The 13455-nt window shown below is 31.5% G+C and overlaps 1 protein-coding gene across 5 annotated transcripts in view; it reads left to right on the forward strand.

Annotated features, from left to right (window-relative positions):
* The window catches only part of LOC142329796 (putative RNA-binding protein Alsin2), a 37724-nt gene that overhangs the window by 12924 nt on the left and 11345 nt on the right, over positions 1-13455 (forward strand). For all 5 annotated transcript variants that reach the window (XR_012757594.1, XM_075374603.1, XM_075374602.1 and 2 more), the window contains 3 exons: positions 1793-1891; positions 4001-4219; positions 4983-5195. Coding sequence is in view for 4 of the 5 variants with exons in the window: in XM_075374603.1 (XP_075230718.1) it covers positions 1793-1891; positions 4001-4219; positions 4983-5195 (531 nt within the window). In the remaining variant the exon portion in view is untranslated. The remainder of the gene's footprint in view (positions 1-1792; positions 1892-4000; positions 4220-4982; positions 5196-13455) is intronic.

The following is a 13455-nucleotide window of genomic DNA, read 5'->3' on the forward strand; positions in this document are numbered from 1 at the left end:
AGAAAGTGATGGAGGTATGTAAAAGCTATAAATCCAGGGTGACAGAGTTTTGTATTTTGCATTCTCTGATGTCATAAATATATTTATATAGTCTAATTTTGAGTCTTAATGAATTTTTATTTACTACCTTGTTTATTTCTTTTATCGATCAAGTACTAAAAAAAGTGGCTAATGGTTTTTATTTTTTAAAGAAAAATCTATTTTGTTTCCTTATTAGCAATTTTTCTTTTATAAGTTGTTTTTAAGTAACTTTTTTATTTTTTATTGATAAAGCTCTTTAAAAAAGTGGTTTTAACTCTGGAAGATTTATTATTTGAACTACATTTAATTTTATAAAATGAGTTATTACTGAATTAAGTGGGGAGTCTAGTGTATTTTAGTAGTATAAGTTGTACTATAAATTAGTTTTCTCAATCGATTGTGAAAATGAGAAATGTTAGATTTTTATGTAAATATAAATATTTATGTAAAACTGTCTTTGAGCAAACCAGTGAGTGTGGCATCTGCCTTGCAGCATATTAGTAAACTATATTTTGGAAAAGAATTTTGTTAAATTTTGATCAGGATCAAATTCTGCAGTGTGCATGACATGCAAACAGCATATATTTATTCTCCGGATATGAACTTCTTAACTATAAAATTCCCATTTTATCCTTTTTTCATGCAGTTTTATTTATTTATTTTTTTGTTTTATGTTATAAAATCATTGTCATAATTTAATAAATTTAAACCTGGCAAAATAAAACATGATTTTTTCCTTAAATTTTATTTTTAAGACTAGTGATATTTTCAGTAACACAAGCTGGTATTCAAATTATCATATTAAATTATGAAATGTGAATTTTACTGTAGTTCAATGGAACTGTATTGTGGTAGTTTTTATTAAGGTAATTAAGTAATATTAGCTTTTCAACTGATAAATGATCTTAATAATTGGCATTACTATTACATGTTAATGCAATAGTTAGCTGATAAGTAATGTATAAAGGCACTGTAAATTTGTGTATGTTGTATTCATTTTTTTTATGGTTTCCTTAATTTTATTCACGAAGTTGAATGTGTAAAAAATGTTGATTGATGTAATTTTCTCAGAATTCAAAACTTCAATATTAGAAAGTTTTACTAATGAGTTACAATTATTGTACAAATAAGTACAAAAAAAAATAGTTAATCATTCAGCTTTCAAAGTGTTATGCAGTTTTTCTTTTTTGCTTTAATTTTGTTATTTTGCTGTATTTTTAATTTCTTTTATTTTAGTTCCAAAATTATTATACTGTTTCTTAAAAATATAAATAACAGGGTAGTAATAGATTGAAATGCTTCGTTTTTATAAGATTGTATTTATAAAAGAATTAAGTAAAATTGAAATAATTTTGGAACAATGGTTTAACTTTTATTTTTGCTATTAAATATATATGTTAATAAATTTTCCTGCTCTGACTGTGTTGACCTCACTCTTACCTGCTGTTATGAAGCATTAAAAAATTGTTTCAAAATTGTCTAGTTTTATTATTTTTTTTAATATATATATACATATTTCTTTTGTTTATAATTTGAGTTTTTCTGATAGCAGGATAGAGAAAACAAACAGCTAAAAAAAATTTCATATTTTGTTTTTTCTTATTTTTATTTTGTTTTAATTAATTTATGAAATTACCATTACGAATGTGGATGTGTGTGAACATATATATATATTACACACACACACCCACACACACATAATTTCTCAGCATTATATTAAAAGAAATTTATCAATTGTTGTATGTGTGATTTGTGAGTTAATTGTTTACAGCGTATGGACTTGGGTGAATGTCCTAAGATACATGATCTTGCCCTTCGTGCTGACTATGAACATGCCAGCAAATCAAGAGACTATTATTATGATATTGATGTAAGTACATCAATGTTTACATACATATATACATTTGTACATCCATTTTTGCTAAAGTATAATAGATTAAGAGTAACTCAATTATAAACAAAAAGGGAATCAACCTAAATTCAGATGTAAAAGCAAACATAATCTGTTAGATAACAGATAACATAATTTGTTAGATTTGATTCATTACCCCCTCTAACATATGTTAACATTGTTGCTGTTAATTCATATTTATTTATTTACTTAGTAAAAACAGATTTATGCCCTCTTGCAGTTTCTAAATAAATGAATATTGTGTTTTAGTATAGTAAAATGGCTGTTGGCAATAGACAGTAAAATAGAATCATAAATGTTACTGATACATTTTTTAATCAATATTGTTTGATTGCTGTCAAATCCACTCTTGGTGGTTAACATTACACTTATATGGTTTTTGTTGTGTAAAAATGAATCTGATTTGGCAGAATTAATTTAATTAATGTGCATCAGTAGAGCAAAAATTAAAAATATCTTTATAAAAATAAAAAAGTTCTTGTTAACATAGGTCTGCATATAAAGTAAATTGTGAACCATTGAAAACATTTTCCCTAATTTTTGATCTGGAGAGTAAAAGCTTTTGTGATCTGCATTCACAATGTAAAACTGCTATTAATTAAGAAAGGCAGACATCAACAAAAACATTTCTTTTTTGATTATGACTTTTTTATTGAAAAAAAGTTGCCACCAAGGTTATCAGTTTTAATTTTTTTTTTTTTCTTTTAAGTACAAAAGATGGTAGGTAGGCTGATTTGTTTTTAATCAAATTTCTTAAATTTTTATTTGTTTTCATTTGGCTTATAAATTCTCTCATAATTAAATTCTCTACAGTTTTATATTAAATTTTACAGTTTTATTTGTTGAACAAAATATAAATTTACACCAAATCTTAAAAAACACTCAGCAAATTAACAGGGTTTGTTTGGCAGATTAAAAAGAAAACTTCCATATACATGGAAGTTGAAGTGCAAAACTTAGGTTTACTTGATAAATATATTTATCTATTTCAGTATTGAAGCAGTACCAAACATGTTCATTTGCTGTTACAAATGCAATATAAAATTATGTAGCTATCATTGAAACTAATATTGTAATCCAGTTGTGTTTGTTAACTCATTGTCATAGGATATATAAAAGATGATTCATATTAGATGAAAGTAGGTTTTGCAACAAAAAAGAAATAGAATAATAAAATGGAATGTAGGACCATTTACAAAAAACTTTGATTGAATAATGAATGTTTTAACAAAATTATTCTGTGCTCACTAGCAAATCATAAAATATTGGAAAACTTTAACAGAACAGATTCTTCAAATTTGACCCATCAGTCAGATTTATGAAACATTCAAAGTCAGTAAAGGCATTAAAAAATTATAGTTCATTTTATTGTTCAAAAAAAAATAATGCTATTTACAAAAACGCATTTTGCAAAAATTAATCTGCCTGTTTTCTTTTAATGAAATATTAATTTTTTTTATAATACATATTTTAATAAATTAATAAATAAAAAGATTTCTTAAATGACTTGTGTTGTAAGTTGACTTTCCTTTTTTCCAAAATCTCAAGTAGGATTTACAGTGATAGCATTTCGCTTATAAATTCTATGAGCTGATGATGATATACTTATTAGTGAAGAGTGAAATTTATATAGATAATAACATATAAAATCATAATGGTAAATTATTTCTTTTAAAATTCCCCCAGAGCTTTCTGAAGGAAAAAAGGCAAATTACAGATATCATGAAGTTATACAGTTGCTTTTGTTGAGTTATAACTACAGCTCGATATATTCTTTGATGCTAAGTACCTTGATTCAACCTCTTTAAAGTTGATCAGTAAAATTTGATTTTTCATGTTAAAAATGTACTTCATTAATATAATAAGATACAACCAAATTACTCATCTCCTAAACTATTACTAAATTTTTATGTAAATTTAATGCTAGTTTAATCGCTATTTTTATAGCTGAATAGTGAATTCTCAATAAATATTTTTATCCTATTATATATATATTTATGGTATAACAACCAAGTGTATATTTAGTTAATTGTTTAATCTAGGAGGTATGTTAATTTTATATTCTAGGCAATGGAACACCTTCAGACATTTATCAGTGATTGTGATCATAGAACTGAATTAGCTAAACAGCGCCTAGCAGAAACACAAGAGGAATTGAGTGCAGAAGTAGCTGTAAAAGCCAATCATGTTCACCAGTTAGCTGAAGAGATTGGTAAGAAATTGGCTCGAGCAGAACAGCTTGGGGAAGAGGGATTTGTTGAAGAAAGTCTTAAATTGATGGAGGAGGTAATTTTTTTTTAGATTGATAATGCCAAGGAATATTTTGCTCATGTTTTATCACTCAAATTTTTTTTCTTATGTATGGTACACATTTAAGTTCTCAAGATTCTTTTGGATACTGAAATAAATTAAAATTTGTCAATTAGATATTTATATTGTATTATCTACAAAGTTTAAAGTAGCTGTTAGAAGAAAGATGGGTTGTTTCACTAGAACTTCTTGAAAATCCAAGAAGGGAAACTATATAATGGCATTCAGAAAAATGTCAGGTCATTGATTGGCTGCAGAACTCATATAGTAATGATATCGTCCCTTCTCCAAAATATGTAATACATTAACAGGTAGATACCATTACCGAATTTGTACCATCAAAGATATTGTTGTGTAATAAGTCATAATTTGTAAGAGTACAGTTGTACTGGAAAGCCTAGAAGATTACTGATCACAAACAAAATGCCCAACTATTTAATTTTATTATTTAATGGCTTCATTAAGTATTTCCTATTTGCTTTTTTAGTTCATGTTTTGTTAATAGCCAGTTATAAAGTTCTATAAGGATGTCTAACTGATTCTTCAGTATGGTTAGAATATTTACTATTGTTTCATTTCTGTAAAATCTTATTTGTTACTGCATTTACTATTTTACCCAATCAGATCTTGTAGCCATCAAAAAAATATTTTAAAAACCGCTTAATTAATGAGAAATTATTTATAGTAAACATTAAAATTTGATCTTTTTTATTGCAAATATTTTGCAATTTTGTTGTAGATTGAAGAATTGAGAAAGAAGAAAAATGAAGCAGAAGATGTTTACCGTAATTCCATGCCTGCTAGCAGTTATCAGCAGCAGAAACTTAGAGTGTGTGAAGTGTGTTCAGCATACTTGGGTATACATGATAATGACCGTAGATTAGCTGATCATTTTGGAGGAAAACTTCATCTTGGTTTTATCAAAATTCGGGAAAAGCTTTCTGAATTAGAGGTAAAATCCTTTTTTATAATATAAAAAATATGTAACTATGTATATATATATATATATATATTTTAACTACGTATCGGTATTCTTATCCCAACCCCATAGTGGGAAGACACCACCACTCACCTTGTGCCATTACCGGTCACCATACCACCCCCTCTGCTCCAAGCCCTGACGGGCTTTACCGGAAGTCGTCTTTAGACCCTCTAACTGATTATATCTCACAGTAATCAGCCAGGCCACAGTCAGGATGCCACCAATGTAAATGCCATCAGTAAAATACATATCAAATTTTGCCTTCACTAGGCTTCAAACAGACATCTTCACATCCAGCCTAACATGATTCCCTCAGACTAACCGAAAACGCGGAAGTGTGAACCCTGCACCTAGTCCAGATTTGACAGCAATGTTTCTGACTGTGGTTTAATTAGTGCTATAAATCAAAATTATGTCTAATTTAGGTCATCTAACAAGGGGAACGTAACCTCACTCTGATCTGCGCAGGCTCCAGAGGAAGCCACGCCCCTGGTCACATAGGTTACCATACCCCGGCGGTGCAACCATCCCCACCACTGGGAGTCCCAAATCAAATCACAAACAATACCAATATAACCATGGCACGATGTCAATGCGCCTACCTCCAACCAATCAAATGCCTAAGCCGGAGCCCTAGCCATCCTGGATCCTACCACAATCAAGTACCTCAATTAAACTCTCTCTACAGACCTGCGCACCACAAGGGCGTGAAGAAAACTAGCCACTATAGACCACTCCTCGTGGATCATCCAGTTAATATGAAGATCCAGAAAGGAATGTATTCTCTCAAGTTCCCTAACAGCTTGTGAACGTTCCTGGTATCGGGGACAAACGTAGAGGATATGGTTCACTGTATCAGTCCCATAATCCAGGCATTGACTCTAATCCACCAAACGAAACCTACCCAAATTCGCTCAAAAAGCACGATGCCTGGAGAAAAACTGTGTGACATACAAATTGGAGGAGACCCATCCAATCGCATCTAAATCAGACACTGTAGGAAATATACCATGCATGTAGCAATGTGTGGGGGATTTGTCCCACCTGACCTGCCAAGATGCAAGGCTCCGGTTGTCAATCTCCTGCTTTCGTTCTGATATCAATCGGTTATCTACCTTGGAAATGTAGCGTTTCTTAATGCTCATTGGCCAAGATATCTATTGGTTTGACTCTGGCTATAACATAGACTGCCTCCTGCGATACTGTTCTATAATCGCCTGTAACAGCCAGCAAGAGGAGTAGCTGGGCCCGCAGCAAAGTGTCCGCACAGTACCTAAAAGCCATGCAGTGAGCCCAGACAAGCACAGTATACAGCATAATATCTTTGACACCTTTGTAAAGGATATGCATGGTAAGGTAATTCAACCCCCAATCAGGATGAATGACTCTACGGATTTCATAAAAAGCATTTGCGGCCTTTTTTGCTACATACTGTTGATATTTCTTGAACCGAAAAATCTCATCAAGGATAACATACAGGTATTTTTGAGCCGTAACGTTCCGAATGGGGAGACCAGCCATCTAAACCTGGATTCGTTGGGAAGCAGCCGATCGGCCCATAAGCAACATCATTGTGGTTTTCTCTGGGCTGAAAATCATTTTATGTTGGAGACTCCACAGAAGTGTCTCGCAAGCATGAGCAGCTCTGAACTCTATCTTGTTACACGAATCCCTTTCAATCAGTAGTAGTGCGTCATCAACATAAGCAATGACACGACAATCACATAGCAACCTTAAACGCAACATGAAGTCAAATTCTATGATCCAAAGACAGGGACTCAGAACACTGCTCTGAGGGCATCCTTTAGTTAAGGTCTTACAAGCCTCCGAGCTGCTATCACGCAGGGAAACAGTCCGTTGCCTGAAATAACTTGAGATCACTTCTAATTCATTTCGTGTACTTTTACGCTTCTGCATCTGAAATAGGGCAGAGGGCCACCATAAGTTGTTAAATGCCCAGGATATGTCCAGAAAAATCCCAAATACATATTTACATGGACTAGAGGAAGCTATATCCATCACCTTTAGTATGTCATCCTCAGTGCTCTTGCCTGGTTGGAAACCGTACTGGTTGTCCATTAGCAAATGATCAGTGGCCAATCTAACATTAATACGCAAATATAGGACCTAAAAACCTAGCCAATCACAGACAAGAGTGTTAGTGGAGGGGTAAGAAGAACTAACATTAGGATTTTTGTTGCCACCTTGAATAACACAAAGTCTCCATCCTTCCAACACATGGGAAAGTGACCAGCAAAGAGCAACCTATCATATATTTTAGAGGACCAAGAACTACTGGAAGCGCTCAAACAAGGAGCTCCGCCTCAGTGATTTCAGAAGATTGTAAGTAGGTCTCGAAAATCGTGACTTCCTACGTGACACACTGGTGGTATGAAACCTCACCCACCATAGTGACATCCAGGAGCAAATCATTCGGCAAAATATTAAGGACATGGTCCTTATCAATTACCACACCCTCACAGGTTGACAAAACTGACAAGAGGACATTTCCTGCGCTTATGTCTAAGGACTCTTATCTATACACAATGCCCCAAGGGTCTCTATTCCCTTGCTCCTGAACAAATGAGCGCCAGGAATTACGCTTGGAGGACCTAATGCTATGAAAGTACCTAGCCCTCCTTCTGCGGTAATCTGCAGTTTGATTGGGATCACGCTCTCGTTGCAGCCCTTCTGAGTGTATTCTGAATAGTATTCTCAGTGGATTTATACTGTTGGTTACAGTTGCTTGTTAAAATTACTTCAGTACTTTTTGATCAAAAAGTACTGAAGATTGTTTTTTTGCAAAAGCCTTAGTTGGCAAGTTAATATAAATGAAAGCTATAGCAAATATACTTTATGTTCCCTTAGCTTTCTCTTTGTGAAAAATTTGTTATTTCCTAATGTTAAAATTTATTGTTAAGTCAGCACATGCTGGCTGTATCAAATATAACATTTATATTTTATTAGTCTACTACTCCCCCCCCATCGGTTTTTTTTTAGAGATCCCATCGTGCTCAAGATTAATGCATTTAATTAGTTTAAAATGTAGTGCTTCTAATATTTTTAATTTTAAATTATACATTCTTTTTTAATTACATTGTTCTCTCCCAATTTTTATCATAAGTAATACTGGTTATTGCCACAAAAACAAAATAACTGGCAATGGATTGCTTGCTATGTTTTGACCATTAAAATTTTGAAATTTGGGAAGACTTTTTCCCCCAAACTTTAATTAAAACGCAGACCAAGTAGAATGAGCAAATGATCTTTATATAGTAGTTTGGAGGACTATTGATATAGAAAATATAGATGCAAAAAACTTCCTTTGACTCCTTTTCTCAAGTAAACTATAGCTATAAAAATATATAGATATTTTTGGGGAGAGATGAATATTAAATAAAACATTTGGTAATGTCTGATCTTGTTAAAAAACTTTTAAAATAAAACTTTTTTGTTTCCCCACTAAAGATTTAAAGTTTTATTTTGGCCAAAACACCATCCCATCCCCCTTTCCAATTTTTGCAAAGATTAAATACATTCTTTCTTCCCAAAGGTTAGTATGTGACTATTAATTTTGAAGAAAATCAGTCCAGAATTATAAGACCAAACCCATGTCACATACATATGCACAAATGTCCATCTGACAGAATCTTTAGAAGAGCATTGATTCTCAAACTTTTTCGCCCACCACCCACAATCAGAATCATTAATTTTCTAGCGCCCCCAAATTTTTTAAAATTACTCTATTGAAATTAATAATTGCACTTGCTGTTTTTAGGATGCACTCTAAAAAACAGCAATTGCAATTATTGGTTTTAAACGTGGCACATCCTATTTCTGAGTGAAACTTACATTTTAAATGAGAGCAATTAAAACGTATATTTAATCATATTTGGAAGTATTTTTAATAAAATTGCTTTCAAAAAAATTATAATTGTATCCATATAGTTAAATAACAACAATAGTAATAATATATTCAATATAACAATAAAAATTATTGTAATGTATAGGTCCCTTTAATTTTTTGTACTAGTGTAGCAAGTATTTAATTTTCCAATGCTAAAAAAAAAATTAATGAGGTTGAGGAAATTTTTGTTACCAGTCTATACTTTCTGCATACATCACTATAGCCAGGGAAGCTAAAAACTAAGTTACCCATTATACTGTAGTAATAAAAGTACCTTACATTTTGAAAACAGGAAGTTTTGAATTTTAAATAGTTAAAAACCAGTAAAGAGAAATAGTGGACATTAAAATAATGGGTGAACAGCCTACTTATGTAAGTGACTGAGGAATAAATAATAAATGAATTGTAGTAATTTAGTACAAGCTCTTTAGTTAGATGTGTGGAACTGGTCATGATGCCATAATGAGATTGTATTGTACACTTTTTTCAGGGATGAGGTGTTGGAACAAAATGTTTTTATAATTCTAAAGCCCCCCCACAGTTGCTTACCTGATTTAAGAACCATCCAGGTCTTCCAGTTTTGTTCAGTATTAAAATAATTTGATGGTTATATAAATATTGTTGCTCAGTCTCACAAACTATAAAATTCAGTGCTGCTTTACAATGTTCACTTGCACAAGGAGTGATCTTTAGTAAAATTAAATATTTACTCTGTGGTTATTTTCTCCATGTCAGTTTCCAACAGCATTGATACTGTTGAAATGTGATGGCCTTCAATTTACTCACTTTGCTGTTGATAGAATATTTTAACTGAACCTTCCTCTCAAGCAATGTAAAATGCATTTACTGTATTCAAGCCTTCCTGCAATTGAGCTTATGGTAACTTTTCATATTATTTTGGTTAACAAAATAGTTTTTGTTAGTATATTGTGTAGCCCACCTAGAGCGGGTCTAGTGGTTAACTCATCACAAATCAGCTGATTTTGAAGTCGAGAGTTCTAAGGTTCAAATTCTAGTGAAGGTAGTTACTTTTGTTTGGATTTGATTACTACTAGATCATGGGTACCGGTGTTCTTTGGTTTTTGGGTTTCCATTAACTACACATCTCAGGAATGGTTGATCTGAGACTGTACAAAGACTACACTTAATTTAGATTCATACATCATCCTCGTTCATCCTTTGAAGTACCTTATAATGGTTCTGGAGGCTAAATAGAAAAAGAGAGAGAGTATTTTTTATAGTAGAGATATTTGTGAAATGAATTGTCAAATGTTAGCAGTCAGTATTGGGGAATTTTATTTTAATACGTCCAAAGATGAAAACAATACACACAAATCTTTCTGTAAGTGTGCTGTGAAGTTTGTAATTGCCCTCATTGTCAATTAATATTGCTTCTACTTAAATGGGAAAAACCAACTTGTTGTGAGACGCTTTTCATTACTTAGAACTTTTTTCTGAGCCAGAGTAACAGTTGTTATTTACTTTAGCTGTGAACAGTAATGCCTTTTCAATACCCTTGCTAAATGAAAAATTTTACAGACAGTGTAATTGTACAAGTGCTGCAATGATATCCAGCAATTCTACATAGAGTTTAGATATGATTACTTGCTTTTGTAAGCTTCTGGTCACTGTTCGGGTGCCATTTTTGTAAGCTTCTATACTACACCAAATTAAAATTTTTAAAGAATTTGTTTTTTAAAAAAATGAATTTACCAATGTTGGAATTTGCGAAACAATGCACTAAGACTATGCTACTTGATAAGTTTATATCATAAGATTGCTCTCTCAAGTTTTACATAAAACCAATTACAGTAACTCAACATATCAAAAAAATGTTACTAACAGCAAGAATATATAAAACAAACTTTTAGTGGATGTTTGACTCAGAACACCCATTATTAATCTACTTGAACTTTGATATTTGTCTATCAGAATTTCACAAATCATCTTATTTATATGGAATTGACCAATCCAAAATTAATTTAGTTATAATTTTGAATATAATTTATCATTGTAACATTTTTAATAGTTCTTTATTAAATAGTCAACGGATTAGTAATATTGTAATGGATCCATTGAAGTTTTTTTGTGGAGAGGCCAATAATAATAGTTTCTTATACCTGTATCCAGAATAAAACATAAATTTTAAACCTCCTGAACAGTTTTCTGAACAAAGTGTGAGCTCTCAAGCTCACACAGACTAATCCAAACACAAACTGCATCTTATCGATGGTCTCCCAGTCTAACCCCCACCACCATTCCTGAGAATTACTCAGTCTTGTGAATACTTGTACACGCACACTAATGTAATGCTTTCTGGGGGAAAAGTTTGTTCCCATTGCGAGCATGATGTCATAGTATGATAAAATTTATTTTTAAGCAAGAACGTGCGATAAGAAATAATCAAAAAATAGTTTATTCTTATCTAATTATGCCGTGATTATCCACAATCAGTCTTCTCTGAATAAATCCATTTAACCTCACATTTTTAAAATTGTCTGTAGACATAATACAAAATTTATAAAATAAAAAGTATATAATACAAACAAAGTAACAAACTTAATTAAACTCTGTGAGCCTATTTTAGTCAAAATTTATAATGGTTACATGCTTATTAATTATATAGCAGAAAATCTGCTTGTTTGCATATCCAAAATCAGAAAGTTGGCCTCATGTTATATGTTGATTGTTTGATAATAAAAATGCTTATATTAATCTAAGCACAAAATATCATTTGAAAAGACAGAAATTATACCCCAAAAACCAACACAATTAAAATAAGTAAACATAAATGGTAATAAAGTGAAAAAAGTAACCCAATTTAAATACTCTACAACCTAAATGAAAAACCTTAATCCAAACAAGAACAAACTAGCACTAAAGCTCAGAAATTAACATAGTACACCTATAGTAAAAAGTCTATCCATAAAAGCAAAAATAAGACATTAACACACTTATAAAACCGGAAGACACATGCAGCAGAAATACTCTTCCACCTGAAGGAGCAATCAAAGACCGACAGACTCCAGAAAATTGAATGAAGAATTGGAATAACTTGTATCACAAAAATTACCAGAAAGATGGGCTGTGGTGGATCATGCCGAACAAAGACATGTACAAAGAATTAGAACCCATCATTGACACCATGAATAAGAGGAAAGGATTCTTTGGACACATCATCAGAATGCAAGATTCAAAACTAATTTCAACTTGACTTACACCCAATTTCGACTTGAAACACATCCAAGACAGGATGCAGATGGACCAGAGAAATAAGAGAGGATCTGAAGGAAATTGATGTTACATCAGAAGACACCACAGACAAGTAAACTTAAATGAAAAAATGAAGGACAAAAAGCTCAAAAAAAAAACTCACAACATGAACATTTTCAACACCAGAAAGAGCACAGAGATTGGAACATATGAAAAACTACTGAGAGGACTGCAAGGCCTGAACAGTCGCTTCAAAGAGATTTTGATAATGGACTGATTTTATGCAGTCGTAAAAGATGAAAAAAAAACTAGGCACATTCTTTTTAGTATTGACAGACATGCCCCTTAGTTCTTTGGATCATTACAGTGATAAATTGGTAAAAATTAAGTTGCACAACACAAACTGTTCAGTATTCCCAGAACAGTTGAGTTTTGACAGAATATTAAACAATCTAAAATCTTCAGTACTGATTGACACAGTTCATTTACACACAAAACATCACCATTACTATTTATGTAACATTCACTTTTACCATAAATCAATACTGTGTACATCTGTACCCAGATGTTTAAATTGTTACAGGAGATTTGTATTTTTAGTTGATGCTATATTTCTCAGGAAAGAAAAAATTCTGCATGGTCATTGAGAATGAGAAATGAATTTATTCCTGGTACAGCTTGGCAACAGGTGTATTTACTGCCTTAGATTATTAAAATTTGTCTATCATATCAAATATAATTAACAAAAACTATCTATGAAAACACAAAATAGTGCAATAACCCTTTTTGACTGTAACCAGTGATGAATCTAGGGATTTTTGAATCCCTAGATTCATCATTAGTTAAAATACTGTAATATCAGTGTATTATCACATATAAAAACTGAGAGTTATCAAAATCAGCTGTTTTAAATAGTGGTTTAGTTAAGCTAACAATTAAAAAAATGAACAATTTAATCGTAAAGTAATATAAACACTATCACTTGATTCTGAAGGATGATAATGATTACCTAATTGCAGTATATTTATCTGCTGGAATCATTTCATTCAAAACTCTTATTTTATAAATATGTAAGTTTATAATCTTGCTCTTTTTGAATATGTTGTTAAG

Source organism: Lycorma delicatula, chromosome 9 (genome assembly GCF_047948215.1).
Source record: "Lycorma delicatula isolate Av1 chromosome 9, ASM4794821v1, whole genome shotgun sequence".
NCBI classification, from domain to species: Eukaryota; Metazoa; Arthropoda; class Insecta; order Hemiptera; family Fulgoridae; genus Lycorma; species Lycorma delicatula.